Source organism: Erithacus rubecula (assembly GCF_903797595.1).
Source record: "Erithacus rubecula genome assembly, chromosome: 22".
Lineage (NCBI taxonomy): Eukaryota > Metazoa > Chordata > Aves > Passeriformes > Muscicapidae > Erithacus > Erithacus rubecula.
Window position 1 is genome coordinate 5,611,692 of NC_136674.1, and position 25,692 is coordinate 5,637,383.

Genomic DNA, 25,692 nt, shown 5'->3' on the forward strand with positions numbered 1-25,692 from the left:
TTTTCTGGAGGACAGACCAGCAGCTCCGTAGGATTCTTGGCTGTGGTGCCAAGGTCATTTGTGTTGTCCAGATAAGCACCTGGAATCCCAATTTTTGGCAGAAGCTGTAGGATCTCTGCTTGTAACAGAGTCAGAAACAAAGTTAACTAAATCACATTTCAACTTTATTATAAAATTATAAACCAAACTTCTGTACCAAAACTAGTAAGTTTAATTGTCATAGTACCAGAGGATTTAAGAGTGAATAACATGCCCTTTCAAGTAGAATATTAACTTTTAAAATCTTTAAACAATGTACAGTGTACATAAACCACATAAATATTTCCATTTACTTTATTAGTTCAGAACATTATATTCCTTTGGATCATTAATCAGTTTCCTCCAGGTTTTGATTTTCCTTTAAAAACAACTCACTTGTATCCATAAGTAGAGAATCCATTTTTTACAAGGGAAGAAAGAAGAGTCTTCCCTTCACAAAGCACATTTTGGAGTCACAGGGTGGGTGGATCTTCTCATGCCTAAAATTTCAGGCATTGATCTGCAGCTTTGTTAAACTGCTGTAGGAAATAAGCCTACCCTCTACAAGGAAAAAATACACCTATCCATAGGGGAATCATCTTCCTGCTAAATTCCCCCAGCCCTGAGTTATTGAAAAATATGACAACATGAATTTTCACAGTGAATTTCCTACATGAGGCTGTTCTGCACTTTGTGGATCCCTGCAGCTCCTCAAGGTCCCTGTGCCCTCTCCAGAGCAAACAGTCAATTCTTACCTGCCCTTTTTTCTGTCCTGATCCACTGACTTGTTCAGTTTGTTCTCATGCTGGATCTGTTCAACCTTCCATCAAAGATTAAAGAGCAGCCTGACCTGGGGCAGAGGTAGAACTCACACTGCTGAGTTAGTGAAGTTTTCTGGAGTTCTGAGACCACCCCAGTGAGAAATCCATGGCTCTCCTGTTCTTCCTGAGCCACAGATTTCTCATCTCAGGAGCTGATTTGGCTGCAGCTCCAGAGCAAAGCCCCTGCACTCCCTGCCCTGGAGCTGTCCCTGTTCATACTCACAGGGTGCATGTGCTGCTGACATTTCCCACTGCACAGGAGCTCTGCAGCTGCACCGGAGTGCCCAGGAGCTGGGAGGGGCCTCACTGCAGAGTCCCTCTGGCTTTGTGCTGTTCCCTGCAGGCAGCCAGGCTGGAGCACAGAGCCACCCCCTCCCCAGAGCAGCCAGGAAAGCTGCACAGGGGGCTCTGCCCTGGAGTGAGGCCACAAGCCACACTGATGGACATTTAGGGCAGCAGTTCCAATCACCTCCAGCTAGAACTGCCAGAGCTCTCCAGCAAGTCTCTTCCAGCTGAACACAGTGCCCAGGAGAGCTGCCAGGCATCAGGCCACAGCCTCTCCCCACCCTTGCCAGCAGAAAGGACAAAACTGCTTTTGATAAGCAGTGGAAGGTAACAGAACTGTAAAACTGAGCCCTGGGGAGGTGGGGTGCTGATCTGCACTGGAGAATCCTCATGGCTGCAAGGGAGACAAAGGCTTTCTTCCATGATTCCCTTCTAAAAAAAGAAAAAGTCAGCTGTACTTAAATATGATTGTGTAGCAGTGGAGTCCTCACTACTCTGCAGCTCTGTGCTTTCCTCACTAAACCCTGGGGAAGACTCAAGCCTTGGATTGGTAACTCCCTCAGCAAGGGAGGACAGTTCAGTTTGAGCCCCACCTCTGGCACGAGCTCTTCAGTCAAAGTCAACAAAATCAAACTCTGTGGCACAGAAACAAAAACCCAGCACTCGGGGCAAGGCTGAGCCTTCCCAGCCTCCCTCCCCAACAGTTTTCAATAACACAAAGACAACCTTGATATAAAATTACACATTTTTCCACAATTGCACTAAGCTGGAATTAGGGAAAGCAGGGGCGGTCTGCCTGTCCTGCAAGCATAACAATTTTACATTAAATTAAAAAATAAAAGTAAAATTAACAAGCACAGTGACATTTGAATCTTCAAAAAAATCAAGTTGTTGCTGGGCATAGCCTGAGCAGCAAAACAAAGGACACTTTTTGAGACCCCAGTTCACTTTTATTATTCAGAGGAAAATACAAAGCCTCTGGAGCTGATCGTCCTGGCAGGAAGTTGGGCATCCATCTGTGCTGACACTCTCCTGGCATGGAGGAGGCTGATGATTGCTGGCAATGAGCTCCCAGGAGTCCAGGCACTGCGGTGTAAAGCACGACGTGGGACGAGCAGAGTGGGGCACGGCTTGAGCAGAGCAGCTTTCCCCAGGCGCCTCCTTCCCTCCCTGGCAGCGGGGTCCATGCTAATCTCCACGGTAACTAGTGGCAGGGATGGTGGCCCTTTCCCTAAGAGCACTGAGGCTTTAAGGCACAGCCCCCCGAGGCCAGAGCCCCCTATGTCCTGAAGACGTGCACGGCGCGGATCACGTACTGGCGGCAGATGGGGCACTCGCTCATGCGCTTCCCGCACTTGGTGCACGTCACCATGTGCCCGCACTCCAGCAGCACGCAGTCGGTGGGAGCGTCCATGCAGATCCTGCACAGGTTGTCCTCGGTGCTGGGGGGCCCTGCAGCACCTGGGGGGACAGGAGAGCACAGAGGGGTCACACACTGGGAGGGGTGCAGGGCTGGTGTCATCCCAGTTGGCTCTGCTGAAGGGATTCCCAAAGGGACGAGGGCTGCTAAGGAATTCCCCTCGTGGCTGCTGCATCAGCTGGCAAGGAACAGGAGTTTTAGCTTTTCCACAGTGAGATGGAAACAGATACCACTGAGATTCTCAGTGATGAGGGAAATGAAGCAACATGGGTCTCTACCCAAGTAACAGCACAAGAGGAAATGACCTCAAGTTGTGCCAGACCTCAAGTTGTGCCAGGGAGCTTTAGACAGAAATTTTTCCTGATACCCATTTCCAAAAGGGTTGTCAAGCTCTGAAAAGAGGCTGCTCAGGGCAATGGTGGAATAAACAACCCTGAGGGGGTGGTTAAAAGCCATGTAGATGTGGCATTTGGGGACATGCCTTGGGGGTGGGACTGCATCTTGGGGGTTTTTCCCAATAAACAACTTAAGGATCTCACTCACCAGTTTGATCATCAGTGTCCAAAACTGCAAGAGAAGAGAGAGATTTGGTGAGAATCTGGAAAGCTGGGAGAGAAGTTTTACCAGGCAGGGGCTGAAAGCCTTGAGGGAGTTGCTAAACCAAAGCTGCTTTTTGCTGATCACCATGGGAGGCTCAGGCTGGGCTCTGACCAGGACAGCTTCAACAACTGACAAGAAACTTTATCCTATACAGAGCTTACAGAACAGTTAATGCTTCCCAGAGATAAAGGATCCAAGGGAATGTCTCCATTTTTAAGACAGAATTTGGCTTCTCAGTGCTGCACCTGCAGCAACCCCTTGTGCCAGTTCCTCTGCTGTTACACAACCACCAAGTGACTGAACACAGACAGACAGTGAGTGAAAGAAAAGGATAAACTGCATCAAAAGCACAAGATAATGAAAGAATATAACCCCAAAGCTGCTGTCTTAAATCTTGGATCATCCATAGAAGGCAAAGCCTAGAGAGAAGTATTTAAGCAAACAACACTGCATTGGACAGCACTGAGAAACTATGAAATCCAAGTTTAAAGTAAGTTTCTTCTGTAAGTAATTTACAAATATGTGTCTTTTTAAAGAAAAACCCTTGAAGTGCAAACTGGCACCTGGAAAACCAAGCCAGATATATTCTCTGTGCATCTGTGTCCCCTCACAGCAGCTGTGCAGCCCAGCACGTGCAGCAGGAACACTGTGATGAGTGAAACCTCAGCTACCCACAGCTGGGCAGCTCTGGGAGCCACTGCCCTGAATGTCCCAGCTGCTCTTTGGTGGCAGTTTCCTGCCTGGGCAGGGCATTTCCCTGCTGGCTTTGCCAGGTACCAGGTGAGAGAAAAGAGCTCAGCATATCCAGTTGTGTACAGCCAGCCACCAGCTGCTGTGAGGCTGAGGCAGTGCCCAGTGGGACCTGTCAGGGGCATGCACAGCACCAAGGGTGAAGGATGCACAGCCCTTGTGCTGCTGCAGGGCTGCCAGAACACTCTCCTCAAACTACAGCAAGGAGTGGTGAGTAGAGTTCAGCCCCTTTCACTCTGTACAAACACTCCCTCCTTCCTCCTCACTTTGCTGCACCAGAGATGTAAGGTAAGTTCTGTTTGCACAGCTGGCTGTAAAAAGGCTAAACCTGGACAAGAGGCACATGTTTGCCAAGTTTCTTACCTAGATGCTGAAGGTCCTTCTCCCTGTAGAGGCGAGTGACCCTCTCCAGCAGCTCCCACTTCTCACAGCAGCCTTTGTAGTTGACGAAGTTGCGGGCCAGGATCTCCTTGAGCTGGCGCACCGAGAGCGCGTTGATGTCCCCGATGCTGGTCAGGTCAGACAGGGAGGCCTTCCTGCCCAGCACCAGGTTATCCTCAGAGTCACTAGACTGGGAGGAGAAAACAGGCAATCATTCAATCATTCTTGCCCTCTACACCATGAACTATGATTTCAATTAACTTTCAGCAGTTAGCAGGAGTTCGGGTTTGGATGTACAGAGAAGTGGCTGCTCTGAATTCATCCGTGAGAAACACAAATCTTGAGACAGAACTAAATAATTTCTGCTATGGTGTCCAAGTGACACCAGTTCTTTCTGTATGTGGAGAACAAGATGATGCCACAGAAGGGGTTGATTTGGTTTGGTCAGTCTCAGTTACCATTCACAGGACCCCTGGGATTCCCAGCCATCCAATTCCAGAACACACAAACCTGTGTCTCATCCTCTGCTGCTGCTTCCTCTGCTGCATTCTCAGCTGCTGTTCCATAGGCTGGGCTCGGAGGCACATGACCATTGGCCTGGAAGAGGAAATAGAGCTTTCACCTGCTCTGGGTTTCTGCAAGGAAATCAGCTCCAAGGTGATGTCTCTGCAGTCCCTGGCCTCTGGGAGGACAAGGCACAAGCCAGGCACACTCCCAGAGGCTTTTCCCTGTGCAGCCCTGTCACACCAAGTAACACTTGCTGAAGCTGAACCTTTAAAGCCCCAGTACAGAACAGGCTGGATCAGGAGGAGACACACCAGATTTGTATGTGTAAATGAGCAGTCCTTCCCTGAGGGTCACACTGTGCTGTGGTGTGATATCAGCTCTCAGTGCAAGGCTCTGCAGGCCCCTCCTGTAACCCAGCTCAGATCTCCACAGTGACCAGGCAAACACCTCCTCAGTGGGGTCTGCAGTGGGCAAACAGGAGACCCGAGTGAGGGAGCAGCAGTGACAGAACTGGAGAAGAAAAGCTGGGCAGATGCTTTGAACACTTGAGCAAATGAGCAGTGTAATTTCAGCTGAGTCACCCCCAGCAGCCACTGCTCCTCTGCTTTCCCACTGACAAAGAGACTGTAATGTTACCATCCCACTTATCCAAGTGGGGACTTGTTAATATTTACAAAGCCCAAGAATAACAATCAAGATCAAAGAGCCTGAACTGCAGCAGGATGTCATGCAAGTCGAGACAAGAAGCTGAAATGTATCATGGGGCAGTTGAGGGAATTCAGCAGGGCTGGTAAAAACTGGAATGGTGAGAGGAATGTTACATTTGTCTTTACAAACAAACTGTAGATCTGTTGGTAGGTAAAGTTAGCACCTATAGATAAAAGAAACAATGAGAGGGATTACACTGATTGATGAATGGAAAAAGAGATTTGCCTTTACAAACAAACTGTAGGTTTGCTGGTAAATAAAATTGGGTAACAGAAGATGAAAGAAGCAACGGGGAGGGGGAAAACTGAATTCTACAAGAATTAAAAATTAAAAGGGAGGGTTATACATTAGAGGGGAATGTCAGGTGTCAGGCGTTCCGGGAAGTCTGTGCCTCTCGAGTACCTCAGCCAATGGGGAAAGAGAGAGGGAAAAGCGGCCGGGAAAATAGGATAAAAAGGGAGGCTGCGTCCTCCAAAAATTTGAGAGATCCCAGGGGAATGCCCCATGGCCTCTCCCTTTATTCGAATAAAGCAAAAAGGACTCCTCTGTCTCCTTTTTGGACATAAACCTCTGGTGTTTGTGGGTTAATTTCCCTTACAACTTGGGGGCTCGTGTCCGAGATATTTCCACCGTCCGGGGCAGCAGGCAGCGGTGGAGCTGAAGGCGCGCCTCACCCAGTTTCGGTGATCAGCTCCCCCGGGTGCCGGCTGGCACTGGGCGATCGATTGGGTTCCCGAGACTGTCCAGGAGACAGACGAGTGGCGGACCAGGGGGGTCCGTGAAGAGTCCGCAGGGAAGGACCACTGAAAATCTCACCGGTGAGTAAAATGGGATCCTCGGGGAAGCAAACCTGGGAGGGCGCCCATGGAGGGCAGCACAGGTGAAACGGGGAACCCATGGAAGGTAGCACAGGTACACCTGGGAGGGCGCCCATGGAGGGCAGCACAGGTGAAACGGGGAACCCATGGAGGGTTGGAAGGGTGAAGCCAGGAAAAAATATTGTTATTTTGTGTGGCCAGAGTATAAGTTGTCAAAGCGGCTTATAAGGCCATGTTATATAGATGCCCTGGGGGGGCAATACGGGAAATCGAGAAGGGATCTCGATAGTCCATGCCCTGAGGGGCAAAAAGGGGAGTTGAGAGAGGGTCTCGACAGCGGCGGATGGATGGAGAGTGTTTGTGTGTTGGAAGAGAATTGAGGAGGAGTGTGTGATAGGTATGGGTGAGGCAATGAGCGGCAGGTCCGAGCACGGAGCTGCGGGATCAGGAACACGGGCTGGGGGCTGTGGGGCAGCCGGGGCTCAGCGCGGGGCTGTGCCTGACCCCGCCAGCCCCGGGCAGGGCCAGCAGTGTCCACTGGCCCCCGTGAGGCTCGGGGTGCCCCGGCCCCGTAAGGTTTGGGGTGCCCAGCCGCCTGCGATGCTGCGGGCCGTGCTCGCTGGGAGCATCGGTGGGGAGGAGCTGTGTTTGCACTGTGACAGGACGCAAACTGACTCTGGTATACCGTGTGTGATAAAGAAAGGGAGAACGAGAATAAAGGAATATATGGGAAATGCAGATTGTACGTGAAGAGATTAGGATTCTGTTTTAAGGATTTTGTGAGTTTTGCTGGAAAATACAAGTAATACAGGGAAAGGCATGGGAATTTGCTAAATGTGTGGGAGGGGTTTAAAAAGCATGAGTTTCTGATTGCTCCTCATTGTGACTGTAATTTACTGGGAAGAGATTTGATGACTAGAATGGGAAAGCAAATTAGTTTTGTGAAAAGTAACAAGAGTAAAAAAAAAAAAAAAAAAAAAAAAAAGATGTAACACAGAGTCTGTGTTACTGTCTGTAATATCTTTATGTTAAATGTCTGGTAAGATTTATGCTGAAATGCAGCTGCAGAGATATACGAAGTTTGTTTAGGCAAGCTTTGCAGAAAATATTAAGAGTTTACTCCACCCTCAGGAGTTAAGCTGTTGCAATATGTAGATGATTTGCTGTTATAGGGGGAGCAGAAAGAGGTGGTTGAGGAGAGAGTCAGATATTTGGGACACCTTCTGACTGAGGAGTTGCAGTGTGTTAGTCCAGAAGGAGTGCAGGGGATTTTTGCCCCAGACTGACAAGGAGTTGCGGAAATTTTTGGAGTTGGTGGGGGACGGCGGAGCTTGGATCGAGGATTTTTCTGTTGTGGCTAGACCTTTGTGTAACTTTTTAACCCAGAGCGGTCCTGGTGTTGTGATGTGGACACCAGAAGTGGAGCAGTGCTTTGGAAAATTGAGGGATGGATTAGTTGGTGCTCTGGTCTTGGCTCTTCTGGACGCAGAAAAGGAATTTCAACTACATGTGGGTGTTGAGCTGGGTCATGCTAAAGGAATTTTCGTGTAAGAGAATAAGGAACACAGAAGCCTGTCGCCTGTTTTTCTGAGTTGTTAACCCAGTGGCCAGAGGCTGGCTCCATTGTCTGCAGAAACTGTGACCACAGCTCTGATAGGGGCTGACAAGGGGAGGGTATGTGATTGTAAAAAGTTTAGCACCAGATTAAAGCTTTGTTAACTGAGAGAGTCTCTATGTGGATGACGAGTGTTCGATTATTACAATATGAATCTTGTTTAATGGAACAGGAGGATTTAGAATTTAAAAATGGGGAAAATTTTAATCCAGCCTCCTGTTTGAATGGCCCCGAAGAAAGGGGGAGACAGGAGGAAAGCCATGATTGTATCCAGGTTATAGATCTCCAGACTAGAGCTAGGGAAGATTTGAGAGATAATCCCTGGCCTGAGGGAGAGAATGTGTTCCTCGATGGGTCGTCAAGAGTAATAAACGGGAAGCGTTTTACAGGATACTCTATCGTGAATGGCAAACAATTAAAGGAAGAGGGAAGGTTACTGCCCACCTGGTCAGCCCAGACAGCTGAGCTGTATGCGCTGATCAGAGCCTGTGAGTTATACCGGGATAAGACAGTGAATGTTTTTACCGATTCTAAATATGCTTATGAGGTGATACATGCATTTGGGAAACTGTGGGAAGAACGAGGTTTATTAAATTCTAGGGGAGAGACGTTCGCCCATGAAAACTTGGTCTCTCGCCTATTGGAGGTGATGAGTTTGCCAAAGGGGGTGGCAGTGGTCCACAATGGGGGGCATCAGGCAGGGTGCTCGGGGGGGGGCAATGGGAGGCCGATTGGCTGATGGGGAGGCTCGGAGAGCTGCGTTGTTGCCAGAGGTCTCTGGGATCCTCCCCTTGCTCCCAGTGGCTGCACCGCTGCCAGAGAGTCTGTCTTTCCCACCAGAGGAACTCGAGATAATTAGGGGGAGTGGGGCAGAAGAAATAGGAAACAATTGGTTTACAAGGGATGGGAGGCAGTGGATCCCAAAAGCTCTGGCCTTACAATTGTTAAAACAACTTCATGAAGGGAGTCACTGGGGCTCTCGAGGGTTGGCAGAAGCCTTCCTAAAAATGTATGCTGCTGTGGGTCTTTTTAGCTTGGCAAAACGAACTATTGAGGGTTGTTTGACTTGTGCTAAAACCAATAACAAGGTTACAAAGAAACTTGCCAGGGGAGGGAGGCCTTGGGCTGTACGTCCCTTCCAGAGATGTCAGGTGGATTTTACTGAAATGCCCCGAGTGGCAAGGTTTAAATATCTTCCGGTAATAGTATGTCAATTAACAGGCTGGCCAGAAGCATTCCCTACTGTTTCAGCAACTACAGGATTAGTTGTTAAAGTATTTCTGGAACAAATAATTCCAAAATATGGAATTGTGGAAGCAATAGACTCAGATAGGAGAACTCATATTACAGGAAAAATTCTTCAAGGAGTTATGGCTGCTTTAGGGATACAATGGAACCTGCACACCCCCTGGCACCCCCAAAGTTCGGGTCGGGTTGAAAGAATGAATGGAGAAATAAAGAAACACCTTCTGAAGCTGGTGATAGAAACCAAGATGCCGTGGGTATGGCTCCTGCCCCTGGCTTTGGAAGAATAAGGGCCAGATCCAGGGAAGATATTCAATTATCTCCCTTTGAGTTAATGTTTGGAATTCCTTATCCTTGCAACTCTCAGCCTAGTGGGGGGATAGAGATAAGTGATGTGTATTTGAAGCATTATGTGTCTCGGGTACTGTCTCTTGTGAAATCTCTTCGACAGGAGGCTCAGCTGGCACAGACCCTGCCTTTGGACTTTGCTGTTCACAACATCCAGCCAGGAGATTGGGTCCTAGTTAAGGAGTATAAAGAAGCACCACTGGTGGTGAAGTGGCGTGGACCTTTCCAGGTGTTGCTGACCACAGAAACAGCCGTCAAGACAGCTGAACACGGGTGGACCCATCACACTCGGGTCAAGGTCTCTAAGGCCCCAGAGATTTGGACATCTCAGCTGGAGGAGAAGGACGGGAAGCCGCAGGGGCGGACTGGAGCAGTAGCAAGTGCGTCGACATCGAGGGAAGCCTCGTGTGCCTACCCACAGACTGCCTGCTGAAATAAGTTGTGTGGGCATCCCACCTCTCGGATCTCCAGTCACTGGGGGGCCAGCCCTTTGCTGTCACTGTTTCCTTTATATTAAGCTGTTTCTGTGCCTTCACTCACCACAGGTGCAGAAGACAACGTGAAAGTAAAAATTAGGTTAGGGAATTACATAACCCAGTTAGAATGTTTCTCTTAATGATCTTACCTTTATACTGTCAGTTAGGATGGGGCCAGGAATGGGAAAATAAGTTTTTAACCTTAGAAGAAGAAGTAGCAAAAACCTTTAACCTTAGCAATTGCTGGGTCTGTGGGGGGGGCCAGGAGGATCTGAAAACTGGCCATGGGTGGCCAGCCCAGTCAAACCTAAATGGTGGGTTAGCACCCTGAGTGAAGTCCATAATGGAACAGGATTCTGGGATGAAGAAGGAAGTCCATGGCGGCTTCATTCTTCTGAAAGAGGCACTTATTGTCTAAATAGAACAGGAAGCATATACGTGGGGAAAAGTGTTTGTGACTGGACTTTATCTTTGGATTTAGATTGTTGGACCCCCAAATGCCTTCCTTATGATTGTTCCAGATATCAGGGCAGATGGAATCAAACTCATGTTAAGCTCTCAAATGGTAGCTGGGTAAAGTGTTCCTACCATTCTTACCAGAAAGATTTGGAAGGCTGTAAAGCAGTGGGGAGGGATAAGGTTTTTTTTGACTCCTAACTTTAAAGCTGCCCCCGAGATAATTCCACAAGTAGGACACATGTTGTTCGTGACTATCAGTGGAAGTGGCAACACTGGAATGGAACTTGAACTCTTTTTAACAGGTTCTGGTCCCAATCTAATAAAACAGATCTGGGATGTAACTGCAGCTGGAAACCTCATGTGGGAGCATGGAAGTGCAAATACTGTGATTCTTATGGTGGGGCAACTATTCTTGCGGGACCACTAGGCCCAGGAAGCAAGCTGTATTTTGACCCCCCAGTAGATCATGAAAATTGGGAAGGTCCCTTTGCCAACGGGACGTGGGCTTTAAAGGGGCATTACTGGATTTGTGGCCAACATGCCTATCGCAGGTTACCCCCAAACTGGTCAGGAATATGTTATGTGGGGTATATCAGACCTCTGTTCTTTCTGCTACCACAAGTTCAGGGAAACCAGTTAGGAATCAAGGTATATGATGATCTAATCAGGGAAAAGAGGTCAATTGGTGTATTCTTGGCTGGGGGGAGCAGCCAAAAGTGGGGTAATGATGAGTGGCCAGCTGAACAAATCATACAACACTATGGCCCAGCCACTTGGAATCCTAGTGAATTAATATCAGGTGCCAGAGAACCCATTTATAATTTAAATCGGATAATTAGGTTACAAGCTGTCTTTGAAATAGTAAGTAACCAGACAGCTACAGCTCTTGACCTTCTTGCTGACCAATCTGCTCAGATGAGAAATGCAATATTTCAACACCGGATGGTATTAGACTACTTATTAGCAAAAGAAAGGGGTGTGTGTGGCAAATTAAATGACTCAAACGGCTGTTTGCAAATAAATGACAATAGAAAAGTGGTGAAACAAATAGCAAAAGGAATAAGAAAGTTAGCTCATGTACCTGTCCAAACATAGAAAGGATGGGAATGGGACATGTTTTCATGGCTACCTGGTGGACTGTGGGTTAAACAACTGCTTTTTTTCCTCTTATGTGCTGTAGCAACTCTAGTCTTTTTACCATGCATGATCCCTTGCTTAATACAACTTATTCAACATGTGATCAAGGGGATGCAAGTTATAGCCATGCCTACTGACCCAGAGATGGCTACAAAAGGACAGAAATTGATGTCATTGCAAATAATTGCAAACCAAAAAGGACACAAGAACAAGAAATTAAGACAATGATAGCTAAAGTTTGTAAAGACAATTACTAAAAATAAAAGAGGAGGGATTGAGAGGAATGTTACATTTGTCTTTACAAACAAACTGTAGATCTGTTGGTAGGTAAAGTTAGCACCTATAGATAAAAGAAACAATGAGAGGGATTACACTGATTGATGAATGGAAAAAGAGATTTGCCTTTACAAACAAACTGTAGGTTTGCTGGTAAATAAAATTGGGTAACAGAAGATGAAAGAAGCAACGGGGAGGGGGAAAACTGAATTCTACAAGAATTAAAAATTAAAAGGGAGGGTTATACATTAGAGGGGAATGTCAGGTGTCAGGCGTTCCGGGAAGTCTGTGCCTCTCGAGTACCTCAGCCAATGGGGAAAGAGAGAGGGAAAAGCGGCCGGGAAAATAGGATAAAAAGGGAGGCTGCGTCCTCCAAAAATTTGAGAGATCCCAGGGGAATGCCCCATGGCCTCTCCCTTTATTCGAATAAAGCAAAAAGGACTCCTCTGTCTCCTTTTTGGACATAAACCTCTGGTGTTTGTGGGTTAATTTCCCTTACAATGGCAATATCCAGAAAAGCAGGGAATGAAAATGGCTTTCAATGATTTGTAAAAAACACTCTCTCAGGAGAACTCTTCTTTTTAACTAGATATGTCTGCTGAGGAGGCAGAAGGTACACACATTTTCACAGCTCTGGCCCACAGGGAACTGAATACACCCATTAACTTTGTAAGAGAACAAGGAGCAGCTGTCAAACACTGAGTAAACTTCCCTTAGCAGAGAGCGGAATGACAAACAAAGCAAGGTCAATAAAAAATAATTAAGCTCAAATGCCCCTGCCAAGGTTCATCAGAACTGCAGGTTCATCATAAACCAAGACTTGGCAACAGACTCAGGTTTTGTCTTCTATTGATCTGAGTGCAGGAGAGACCAAAAACCTCAGCCATCTGCATCACCTCTGATCAGTTCCAGCTCCAAAACTGCTTTAGAATGTGCCTGTTATCTGGCACAGGAATTAAAAAAACAGTATCAATTAATTAATTACACCTACAAACACGTGCCAGAAGCCATCAGCAAGTACCAAAGGAAGCAGTGACAGGAGCATCTTGTGGCCATGGAAGTGTCAGAGCAGCAGAGAAAACACATCCCAGAGCAGTGATGATGTTCTGAGAGTGAATGCTCGATTTATCCAGCACTGCCCACCAAATTCAATTCCATAATGAACAGCACATCAAACTCAGTGACAGCAAGTCACAGCTTTACTCAGCAAAGCCACATGCAACAGCCTAGTAGTCAATCCAAAAATAGAAATAAATGAATTTCCAAAGATGGTTCTGGCCAGAGACTGTACCTGTTGGTGTTCCTGAGCTTCTGAGCTTGAGATGGGATCTGCAGACACTGAGGACTCATCGTGTGAGGTAGGAGAGGCCAGGTTGGTTGGGGGGTGACTCACAAAGTCTTGCTGTCCACGGGCACTGGTGTTAAATGTGTTTGTTCTTATCTGATCTTCCCGGGTAATTGCAGGCTGCTGGCCAAGGATCAGGAATACCAGGTCCTCCTTTTCCCGACAGAACTCTGTGGAGATCTCATGCAGGGCCAGGTAATCTCTGAGGTCCTTCACCTTCATCTTGATCAGCTCCTCGCGCTGGAAAGCCGTGGCTCGGAAGCGCTGGCAGAGGTGGCACAGCAGGGGCCCCCCCTCGGGCTGGTTTGAGCACGATGTGCAGAAGTTCTTCTTACAGTCCAAGCAGATGTGCTGGGGGAGAGAGGGGAAGGAATGAGAGCCAGAATCAGAGCCAGCCCGTGCCCTTTAAAGCACACTCAAAACCTTCCAGCCCATGAAAAAGTGCCACCCATGTTCCTAGAGGAGGAAAAGGACTGATCCCTGAGCAATCAGCAGGTTCTCAGCTCTTAGAGAAGCACCATTCCCACTCCATTTACCCTGAATGAAATGGGATATCCTGACAAGATTCCCTCACAGGACAGGAATTCTCTGCACCTGCTCATTCAGTTAAAGCCAGAGGAAATCAGGAGATTGAGGCAACAGACTTGTAAGTGAATTCCAGCTAGATGTGCACATTGTTCTGTGCACTAAGGAGCTCCAGCACTGGAGGGAATTACTTAAAAACATTCTCTTTCACAAATACCTGCTATGTATGACATTCCTCCCTCCTTTTTGCCCTCCAGTTTGCTGCAATCATAGAATGAATCTTTGTTTCACCATAAGAGGGACAGGGAACATCAAGGTCTCACAGATGTCAAAGAATCTGACATTTATTTATGCAAAACCAGATTATTTGAAAACAGTACACACACTTTATACCAGTTAGTGCTAGATATAAAGTGCTGGAAGTTTTAGAATTATTATCTCACAGACAGTTAAAAACTCTGTTGTTAATGTTTATATTTGATACTGTTCTGATCTTGTCACTCAGGGTCTGATTTTCAGAAGTTCCAATCACTCACAGGCCATGCTGACTTCTGCAGAAACTTCACTGCTCAACCCTTTGGAAAGGCAAATTCTACATTTTCCAATAGGAATAGCAGCAGAACAGCCACATTATGTGTCTGTTAAAAAGTCCTGAGGGAAGAAAGAAGTGACTGTAATGTTGCTAATTCACAGTCTCAGAGAAGCCAAGCAGCTCTGTGAAATCCTGACATCCTGATCCTTCAGAGCTGTGCAATGAAAAACACACAAGTGGAGTTGAAGAAGCAATAAATACAAACTCAAAAACAAACAAAAAAAAAAAAAACTGGTTTATGAACTGCTCTAGTGATTGAAGAACATCTCTCATTTCCCAGCTGAAAGCAAGCAGATGTTTTATAGGGTGTAAATACACTACTTGCTTACAAAAGCTCTTTCTGCTCCCCCTTTGAGCCTGGAACCCCCCCCCTGCCCCCCAGGAAACCTCCAGGCCTCTCATTTAGAGCCTGTACTACACTCACAGTGACACTTACTGGAAAGAATCCCAATTTCCTGCTCAAGCATTTTAAGACATGAAAATTTCTAGCACAGAGAGAAACTCTTGAAACCTCATCTCAAAACTGCTGTTTGGGGGCCTGCCAAGGAAAAGTGGTTTTGAGCAATCACAAAGCAAGGCAGGAAAGGCAATTTCCACAGGACATCCAGTTTGGAGGAGTTTGCCTTAACTTTATCACCATAAAAATAATTAATATGTAATTGACTTTTTGTGACCCTGTGATTGCAGGAGCAATCCTGTTCCTCAGGAAATTTTTAGGGTAGAGACAGGAATTGATGGCTATGTGTGCCTAGAGCAGGGGAACAAAACAAATCCACAAAGGCAGAGAAGTGGAAAATAACCCTGTTGGTAACACTTGCCCTCTGAATTCCCCCTCTCTGACATGGGAGCAATTAGAAGAATTAACATTAAAAAACCCCCAACAACACAAAAACTACACAAAACAACCCCAAACCAGATTGCCAAACTGGCTCCAAAGGAAGCCCCTGTACTGCCAAGGACTTTTCACCAGGCAGAAAACCCCTACTTGAGCATTCCCATCTTTAGGTATCAGAAAGCAAACACAGCACAAGGGCTGTTCTACCAAACATGTCCTTGCAATTAACAGTAATCCTGCCTCAGTTATCCAAGGAGATACCTTTGGGAAGTGAAAATAAACCCAGGCACATCTGACTTAGCAGCTCAGCACCAGGATTTACCTTCAGAGAAAAAAAAACAAACCTCCTCAGCCTGTATCTGAGCACCAAGAGCCTAAACATGGACATTTTGGCAACATCTCAGCATCAAGCAGCTTTTACAACTTCACTGACTCTGTCTGAAAGGGCAGTGGTTCCAGGCACTGGTCTCTTCAGAAGGATTAGCTCCAAATGTTGGTGTACATTCCCACTTGTTCCTGAAAGGTCAGGCCACATCTCACTGACAGCACAGTCAGCAGGCTCAGACAGCCCTGGAATGCTTTATGTGGGGGGTTTTGTTGGTTTGGGGTTTTTTAAGTAATCTAGGCAATCCTTATGGTCAAGTGCTGAAGGAATTGATTTTCATCCCCTGTATTTCAGAATAAACATTAAATGGACACTGGAGTTCAAAGGTGCTGCCTTTCCCTCCCAGGAAAGAATGTAGTTTTCCATGCTGTCCTTGCAGCACAGGGAGTTTTCATACACTTTTCCCTCTATCCCAACAGCACTGAGGAATTAGCAGGGCTCACAAGCACACCAGTGTGCTCTGAGTGATGTTTTCACTTTCTCAGAGACCTGGCAGGTGAGCTCTGGCAGCCCCTCCTGCAGTGTTCCAGCATTGCCACCTGCAGTCACCAGGCTGGGGCAGCAGGAAGGTGGGAGGAGGTTTGGGAGCCCCCTCTGGAATACAGAATACAAACCTCAGCCCCAATCTCCCTGACAGCCTGGGGTGGGAGCAGCTGGGCACAAGCACAGGGACAGCCATCAGATCCCACAGGAAAAGGGGGAAGCTGCTGAGGGCAGCAATGTTTTCAACAGCTTTAGCAGATCCTTTACAGTTTGAGCAGCAGAGCTTTCCCTGTCCCCAGTCAGAGCTCACCTGGAGCCACTGATGGCTCTGTACAAGACACTGCTCCTTTAGAACAGGTATTCAGGAGATACTGGGGAAAACAGGGCTGTGGTTCTGCTGGTGAGCTCACAACCACCTGAAATGGTTTCATTTCAGCATCATCTCCATTCACTAATTTGCAGCCATGCCCAAGAGCAAGTGCTGGGTCCAGGGTAGCTCTCCCTACAAGTATTTGTGAGGACATGTGGCTTAATGAGGACAATGTCAAAGAGAACATTAGAGTCACCAGCAGGGACAGCCCCACTGCAGCTGACCCAGCACCAGCAGAAGTCTCAGTGTACTCACACACCCCAAAATACCTCACCAGAGTTTGATTCCTGAAGCAACTGCACTTCTCAGTGCAAAAATGCATCAAATTCCCTGTTGTCCTGGAAGTAGAAAGCAGCAGCTCTGCCAAGACTCACCATTCTCAGATGTGTGTCCCCATGCATAAATGACACAGTGCAAGGAAAACCAATTTATGAACTTTCCCATAAAATTTAAAATGGCTGTGGCCAGAATTCACCATTATTTTTAAATTCTCACATATTTAAGCTCAGTAACTATAGATCAGACATTTATTAAGTCACAGAGTGTGGACTCAGAACAATTTTCCTCACTGGAACATTTTCAAGCAGCTTTAAAGGACCCACCACGTCCAAATAATGCCCCAGGCAGGGTCTGCTCGCAAATTAAGTCTTGTGGTACCAATTATTTTGGCATTTATATACACACAAATCAAGTTTACAAGTAAGATAAAATAGATTTGGGTTTGGTCTGGGGCTATTTTTGCTCAGCAGCTCTATACACATCCTCAAAAAACTTCACTGCCTTTTAGTTTGAGCAACAATAGTTTGGAAAACAGGCAGCTCTTCCTTTACTGAAAGCACAATTATTAAACTTCTTGCCACAATATTTTTAAAGGACATTAGTGTTTTTCAATAAGAAATTCAATAACTCATATTTGAATAAGTGTGATGATCAGCAGTTTGGGGAAGTCTGCTAAGGATGAACCAGAAGCAGGTGAGCAGGAATGCGCTCGGCTCCGAGTACAAAATGTGTAAAATGAAACAAAGCAGTGCCCTGGCAGGGCAGCTGTGCACTCACCTTGCTGGAGGAGCTGTCAAAGTGCCTGCCACAGGCTTTGCAGCTCTGCTCAGAGGCAGTGGGAGAGGGGAAGGAGCTGAAGCCAGGGTTGGAGTAGGCCTGTGCTGGCGCTGCCGCCGGCGGCTGCATCTCCTCGGGGGAGCCATCCACACAGAACCAGTTACAGCAGCTCGCCCACATGGTGCCTGCCAGGGAAAACTCTGTCAGAGCTCCAGCTCTGGGCACTGCAAACAGCAAATGCAGCTCAGCTGCCCACCATGCTGCACTGCCTGAAAGCTGTTCTGTCAAGAAAGCATGGACACCAAGAGGAGAAGGAGATAAGCAGGAAAGAAAACCTGCAGGTGGGAAGAGTATTTTTAGAAAAGGTTTGTGAAAAAACAGAGGTGGAGATGGTTTTACACCAATGATTTATTGTAACCATGAATGAAGTGTAAACTTTGTAGAGGGTATAATAGACAGCATGCAGTTGCAATAAACAGATATCAGCATTCTGAAATGTAGTGACACCCACCCACAGCTCATTTCTAACAGCACTTGGCCAGTTCTGATCCTTCTCTGACAAATGCACACAAACCCACACTCCCAGCCCAGCATCATGCAGCTCTGGTGAGAAAGGACAAATAAAGATCAAGAAATCTTTATTACTAAAACTTCATAGAGTTAAGAGACTACAGTGAAGATAAGATAAATTTTATGTTCCACTTGGCTATATCAGATTCTAAGTTTGCTGTAACAGGCTGTTTCTATTGCACATAAGCTGTAATACTTATCAGGATATAATAATGCATCAGGATAAGAACACAAAAGCTCAAATTATGGCAACAGAACTCTTAAATAAAATCAGCAGCAGGATCATAAATGGCTATTCCTCAGCTTTATCCTAAATCCCTCTACAGATTTACAGCTACAAATCCAAAAAGATAAAATAAAAGCAAGGACAGCCGAGCCACTGATTTCACACACTGCAGTTCTCAGCTGAATTTACAGCTTTACAAGGCTGAATCATCACACAGCAGATCAATGTCAGCAATGTAAGAAAATCAAATACTGCTTTTGGTACCTTGCTTGGGAAAACACCTGCAGTTGAGGCACAAAAATCACTTATTTATTTTTTCAAGTCAACTTTATATGTATACACACATATGCACACACACTTACCAAAAATCCTAACACAATCCAATGCAAAATGCTCAGCTCCAAAGTCTTCTCAGCCCACGTCTGCTGCAATATTCCAGAAATACACTGCTCTGAACTTGCTTTTGGGAGTTTACAAAGAAATCTGAATTCATCTGGGCATTCAGTTTCTGGAGCACACACCATGTGCCATCACTTACAGGTAAACTGAATACAAACTGTCTCCTCAGCATTTCTGCTGTCAAATGGGAGTTTCTGAACTGTTCCTTTTATGTCTTAAAAATCAGCTCCCTCACTGATAGTGTTCAGCAACTGCTTGATTTTATAAACTTCTGAAAATAAAACATCTCTCAGCTGCACAGCTAATTCATTGCCACTGTGAAACTCCAGATTCCCAAGGGAACAGGGCTGGTATGAATCCTAAAGGTTATTGGGTATAATATCTTCTTTTTTTAAGCTGAATCTTTGGGGCTGATGTACTTGAATTGGGAAGCATTTGCACTCTGGTGCTGTTCCAGTATCTCTTGCTTTAGTGGCATCTTTAATCCTTTCAAAACCTGGCTGGATCTGGCAGGGCAGAGCCTTTCAAACCCCTCAGTGTGAGGCAGGAGCCCTCCCTGCAGGCTCAGCACATTGCAGTGCTGAAGTGTAAATCTCCACATTCACACCGTGCAATCCTGTGTGCCTGATGTGCTCAGGGCTGCACTGGAAATGACACTCGGGATGGCAAGCAGACCTCAATAAACAGTGTGGATTGCACTTTGGCTGCAATGAGATCCCAATAAATACATGGAGGAAAGCACTGCATGAGCAGGAATACTCCATCATCCATCTGTATTAGCTTAGCCCTGCAATCAAACACGCACTTTAGATGGCACAGATAAAAGAAACAATTACCCTTTTTCTCTCTGCATGGTAATTTCCAAGCTCTCCGTCCCACTCAGAAGTTAACAGAGCCTTTCTTTTGCAAAAATACAAAATTTCTACTTGAAATCACGCTCTTTGGAGGTGTAATTTGTTCCTAGGAATCACAAATCTAAACAACATGAAAGCTGCACAGTCCAACAAGCATTCACAGCAGTGGAAAACTGTGTCCAGAGTTCAGCTCCCTTCCTGTTTCAAGGACCCCTGCAAGCTGAAGGCCACCCACGATAACAGAACACACAAATGCTACTGCCTGCCCCCAAAAACTTTGCTTTCCTAAAAAAAAAGACAGCTCATTTATTCACTCTGGAACATTGCAACATGTCAAACATTGGGAAGAAAAACACAAGGCAGCGCACAAGCTGGGATAAAATAAGACAGAGCTCAGCATTCAGCTGGGGTTGTAGCTCTGTGATTGCCAGGAATTAAAAGGCCAACAAAAAGCTCAGATATTGCTTTAGAAGAACCTTAATCCTGCTCAACTACAAAAGCATAGAAAGGAAATGCCATAAACAAACAACTTAACAACCAGGACTGTCCTCGGTTTTGTAACATTTTTCCAAAAGTATTTCTGTTCTTGAATAGAAAGGAGCACACATGTAAAACATCTCTATCTGCCCACAGCTGCATGAAACAGCAGCAAGAAATGCAGATAAGATTCAGCAGCTGCTTCAAGAGGGATTTTCCATTGTTCTGGACAGGATCAGCTTTAGAGCCAAGGAAATGAGCACTGCCAGTAATAGAGGACTCAAAGTTACAAGCAGAATGCCTCAGTGGAATTTCTGGATGACAATTTCCTTGATAACTCTACAATATTTGCTACAGCAAAATTATTCCCTTATTTATTCTGTCACCAATCCAGAGGTACGTGGTGAGCACAGTGCAGGAAGTGCTCATTTCTCCAAGGGATGGATGGATGGATGGATGGATGGATGGATGGATGGATGGATGGATGGATGGATGGATGGATGGATGGATGGATGGATGGATGGATGGATGGATGGATGGATGTTACAGATGTGGCAGTCAGAGTCAGAACCACAGTCCTGCCCTGTACAAATCCTGTCAATCCTCTGCAAAGGAGCTGCTGTCCTGCACCCAAGGAGCTCCACAGCTACAAAGGGACAAATTAATGCCCAGACAAAAAAAAATCACCCAGTGGAAAGAGCTAATTCTGTGCTCCAGGGCTGGGAAAATACTTACAGTAACTTGGCTAACAACACTGTGACAGCTTGGAAAACTTAATGACAACATGGATTTCAGGAATTCTCGAGGAACCTCTTGAATAAAAGATGTGGATTTACTGGCATAGCTGACATTACAGGCACTACTGACAGCAGCATTACCCTTGGACAAGGTGCCTGTGCTGCCACAGAAACAACTGGAGCCACACAGCTCAGCTGGGTTTGGCAAACTGGAAGCTCCATGGCAGGCACCCAACAGTGACTGCTGGCAGCCAAAAACCACCTGCCCTAAATCCTCGTGCTTGGAGCATCTGCCAGGGCAAAGGGAGAGGGAGTTTCATCAAGGGTGGAGACACCAGATCAAACAGTGCATCCCGGACCTGCAAACACATCCACCCACACAGCAATCAGCACCTTGGGAAGAGGGGCTTTCATCTCCTCCCTGCACTTGCTCTAAGGAAAGCCAGAAGAAATCTAATAAATGGCAGGGAGGTGCTTGCCGTGGACAAAGTGGTGCCAGCACTCCACCATGCTCTGCTAGACTGTTTTTTTTATTTGATTATTTACTTTTCCAGTATGAAGCTGTGCATGCCATGACTCTCTTCACTGGATTTAAACAGGTGAGTGAAATTCATTTCATCACCAGTTCATTAACACCTTCCACACAACATCATGAGTTCTGTATTAATTTAATTCTGAAGGAAATACCAAGGATGTCAAAGCTTTCCTCCCTTCCATAGTTGACAAGATTCATAATGCAGGCCTGGATTCTTACACTTTCCATCTTCATTTCCAAAAGTGTTTCAACTCAGGTTCTCACTCTCTATGCAATATCACTGCCATAACCTTGCTAGCTGGAGTATCAGGGATCACAGCCTCCACAAGGATTTATTACACATGCTGTTTGGATTTCATCAAAGGGTAGGCTGTGGCTGCAGAGGGAAACTGTGGTTTATGTTTGAATATAAAACCTGCCTTTATTTTCCTAAGGGTACAAACAACAAGGGGCTAGAACAAGCAAAGGAACATCCAGAATCAGTGAGTTTCCAGCTCTGTATAATAAAGCTCTCAGGGACTGGGTCTGGCTCCTTTTCGTGACTGCTCAGGAATTCAGCAGCTGGAATGCAGCAGCACCAAGGAGACACTTGTATCAAGGGATCAAAAGGAACTGAGCTCCCAGAAGCAGCTGATTTTACTCCCACACAAGGAGAAACCACAGCAGCAAGTAGTTGTGCTCCTGAGAGGCCTTTAACCACTGGAACAGCAGGGCTGGTGACCCTCGAGGCTACTGCAGATGGAGCTGGGTGCCAAAAAGGGAGGGAGATGCAAAAGCAGCTCTGCCAGGGCTGCCTTCCCTGCACTGCTCTTGGCTCATCAGCCTCAACAGCTGCCCCCTCACCTCTGCTCAGCACAAGGAGCCACCCAGCTCCTCACTGCCCCTCATCCCCCCTTCCCACTTCAGAACCTCCTCACTGCCTTCAGGACCTGCAGTGAGCAGCCACAGATGCTCTACAACAACACAGGTCTGACCTGGACACACACACTGTGTCCTCCACAACTCTGCTAAGACAAATCTAACACAACTCACCAACCCTGGGATAATGCTGATCACAAAGTCATTAGTTCCTGCCACATCAAGTAACTTGAAGATCAAGGCAATTGTTCAGGAGACCAGAAAAAAGGCTTTAAAATGCTCTTATGTTGATAGCTCACTTTGAAGATTACTATTTCTGTTATTAATCCACACTGTAGCCCCTGTAAAATGAATCAGATCTCACTTTGATGAATGATATTTGAAATGGTTTAAGTATTTAATGAGTTAACCACCTTGGTGCCCCATTAATAGTGTTGCACAATTGGTCATTGTTACAATTTGCTGCTTTTTTGAATTTAATTCCAACAAACCTGCACTGATAAGAAATGCTTTGCTAAAATTAGTTTCACTAATGACCCACCACTTACAATCTGAATTCAGAATAAGGTCAAAAAAACAGCATTTGCTTGATAACAGAGCTATAGAATAATCTGCTCAAATGCCACTTATGTACAAAGTATTATTTTTATCAGCCTTTGTCCCAGGCACAGACCTGAATTATGATAAATGGGAACGGCCATATGTTGGGACAGCTGGAAAAGTCAGCAAATGAGCCACTTGTAAAAGGGACAAGGGAAGGAAGCTGGTTGCCAGTCTGAGCATGATATTTGCAGAGTGTCTTAACCAGTACAGAGCAGGATAAAAGGAAGAGATGGGACACAAATCCAACACAAGGAACATACATCTAATCTGTGTAATAATGTACATCTAAATGTATAAAATAATAATCAGATTTTTAGGTAGGGATAGGAAAAAATATGTTTATGAGTAAAGGTACTAATTCACCTGTGCTCAAGGTGATAGCATGCACACCTTGAGCAAATAAATATCAGCACTAGATCACAGCTAGGAACAGGAGTGTTCAGGTAGGGGACACACAAGAAATTGTGATATGGAAGGAGGAAACATTTCTATTTTGTTCTGTGCCTTCCAAAAGCCTGGAGACATTTCCCATCTCTAATCACCTAAGCATGCAACAAATCCTTACAAAGACAAATATTTAATTGCTCACCAGTCTGATCAGCAACTCCGATGTCAGTTTAAGACTCTTCAGGTGAGTCCCTGGCCAGTCACAAAGGCAGAGTGCTCAGGTCAGTCCACAGCGAGCTCAGAACAGGGTGTCCAGGATTTCTGTGTCCCCTTGATTGTGATCCTGTGCATCCAGGAGTGCCTGTGCTGCTGGGCACATCAGGGGATGCCCTTGAGCAGCACCCACACCCTCATGTCCAGAGGCTGGCCAGAGCAGGCTGCCACTGGCACCCCATTCCCAACGCTGGCTACACTTCCTCCAAGGGATGCACACCGTCCCAGGCTGGAAGCACAGTTTGCACCCACCAGCAATAATCCATCTTCAGCCCCTCTTCAACACAGCTGCACCTGTGCTTCCCCACCCCTCCAAAAGGCTGTGTGTGTGGGCTCAGAAGCCCAGCAGATCCCCCCAGGCCAGGCAGGAGCAGCTCCTGGAGGTGGCACACAGCTGGACCCGGCAGCGCCGCGGCTCCGAGCGGGCGAGCCCAAAGGAAGGGAACCTGGCCAGGCACCAGCATTTTAATGAAGGAAGTGACATCCACTGAGCACAAACAGGGCAGCCCGCTGGGGCAGGGTGCAAGGCAGAGCAGGAACAAGCTGGAATGGGGCCAGGGGTGCTCAGCACAGCCACAGAGCTCAGCCTGCCTCTGCTGAGCCCAGGGCAGCAGAACATCACTCCCCATTCTGTGCTGCAGAGGAACCATCCTGCAGACAAAGCTCCTTTCATGCTGCTGTAACCTGCTTTACATTGAGCACACCACTGGCCAGGTAAGCCCTTGGAAAACTGGCTTAGCTGAGAGGAAAATTACGAGTTCTTATATACATGACAAAAATCCAGCAGGTATTCCAAGAGCATTTTGCAGCTGTAACAGTGCTTATCAGGACTCCCAGCAACACCTGATGCTGGTCAGGAGGTTTACAGACAGAGCTCCACCTGAAATCCCACCAACACTGACACAAGCACAAAGGATCTCAGCTTCAAGCACCTCTTTGAAAACAGAGTTGCAATTCTCATATGATATGGAGAAAATGGTTTTAGAAAACTGTGGGATTTATAAAGCATTGCCCAGAAAGTTAATTCCAAAACAGACACCTTCTCACTTGACTCCCAGCTTTGCACCTGGAACTGCAAACTCAACTCTTGCCCACTTTCCTCTGTTTCCAAATTTCCCCCACTTTAACATGAGAAGCTTGGAAATCCTGTTTTGTAAGGAACCGGATACCTGTGGTATTATTTTAATATAAACTGTTTATTTTGACCCAAAGATGCATTTTATGTATTGAAAAATATTTAGATAAAAAGTTCTTTTTGCTGTTAACTGTAAGTAGGTCTTGAGAAATCTGCCAAGATGGAAAAAATCAACTGCCTTTTTCCTTTGCAATTCAGTGACATTCTTCCAGCAAATTAACAGAAAACAAAACAAAGTGATTAATGAAATTATGTGATTTTAGAAAATTATTTTTCTTATCCAGTCTATCTCAATTCCTTAGTCCCATACCTGTTCCCAAGGGACACACTGTGACCTCAGGTTTGTCTCCCTTCCACTCTCCTGTTATGCTGAAAAACAGTTCAAAAAGCTGCTGTGCTCTCTGCCACTGGTTTGATATTCCATCAGCAAGGCTGAATTAAATCAGTTGTAATTACAGCACGAACCAAACCAGGAAGAGAAGAAAGGAGACTCTGGAGAAGCAAGATTCCAGTATACTGTTTTCTTATCATTCCCAGCATCCTGCATGAGTGGCTGTGTCTCCATCCTTAATCTCACACCCAAAAGTATCACTGAAAGTCAAAGCTCTCCACCAAAATGTCAGCAAGGAGCAATCCAGGAATCCCAGACTATCCCCTCCCAACTCAACCAGTCCTTTTAATTATGGAGAAGAAGGTCCATGCTGGATTTTCCTCTCTATTCATTCCTATCCTCACAGCTTTTCTTGGATTCAGTTGCATGGTTCACTGCTAAAACTGTAATTGCAATAGGTAGCAATAAATTCTCAATGAAAACCTGAACATGTAAATAACTGTGCAGCTTCACTAACCAGCCCTACTCCAGGAAGGGTCCATCCTATCCAGACTTCATCTCCAAACCCACCTTGACCATTCCTCCATGACAGTGGGGGAGGTTTATTTGGATCTGTGCCCACCTGGGAGCCAGAGAGTGGCTCCAAAGGCACAGCAGGAGCTTTTCAGGGAGTCCCTCTCCACACTACAAATACCTCCCTCTCTCAGCAAATTTTACAATGCCCAGAATAGAACCTTGCTGAAAATAAGTTTGTGCTGTGCTGCAAAATCCTGCTGTGGACTCAGTGACTTCAGTGTTTGGGTATTGCAAACAAACAGGAGCAGATCCACAGTTTAACCAGGAAACAGCTTG

At 46.2% G+C, this 25,692-nt stretch overlaps 1 protein-coding gene across 8 annotated transcripts in view; it reads right to left on the reverse strand.

Moving 5' to 3' along the window:
- Window positions 1–142: 142 nt before the first annotated feature.
- Window positions 143–25,692, reverse strand: part of RFFL (ring finger and FYVE like domain containing E3 ubiquitin protein ligase) — a 35,596-nt gene continuing 10,046 nt past the window's right edge. For 2 of the 8 annotated variants that reach the window (XM_079325034.1, XM_079325037.1), the window contains 6 exons: window positions 17,456–17,640; window positions 13,156–13,560; window positions 4,786–4,872; window positions 4,258–4,465; window positions 3,088–3,111; window positions 2,053–2,585 (listed from right to left, as the gene is read on the reverse strand). In XM_079325034.1, coding sequence (XP_079181160.1) covers window positions 2,404–2,585; window positions 3,088–3,111; window positions 4,258–4,465; window positions 4,786–4,872; window positions 13,156–13,560; window positions 17,456–17,635 — 1,086 coding nt within the window. In that variant the 5' untranslated portion in view covers window positions 17,636–17,640 and the 3' untranslated portion in view covers window positions 2,053–2,403. Of the gene's footprint in view, window positions 2,586–3,087; window positions 3,112–4,237; window positions 4,466–4,785; window positions 4,873–13,155; window positions 13,561–17,455; window positions 17,641–18,613; window positions 18,736–23,303; window positions 23,775–25,692 lie in introns of those variants that run through there. The other 6 variants (XM_079325038.1, XM_079325041.1, XM_079325035.1 and 3 more) reach the window with 5 other exon arrangements.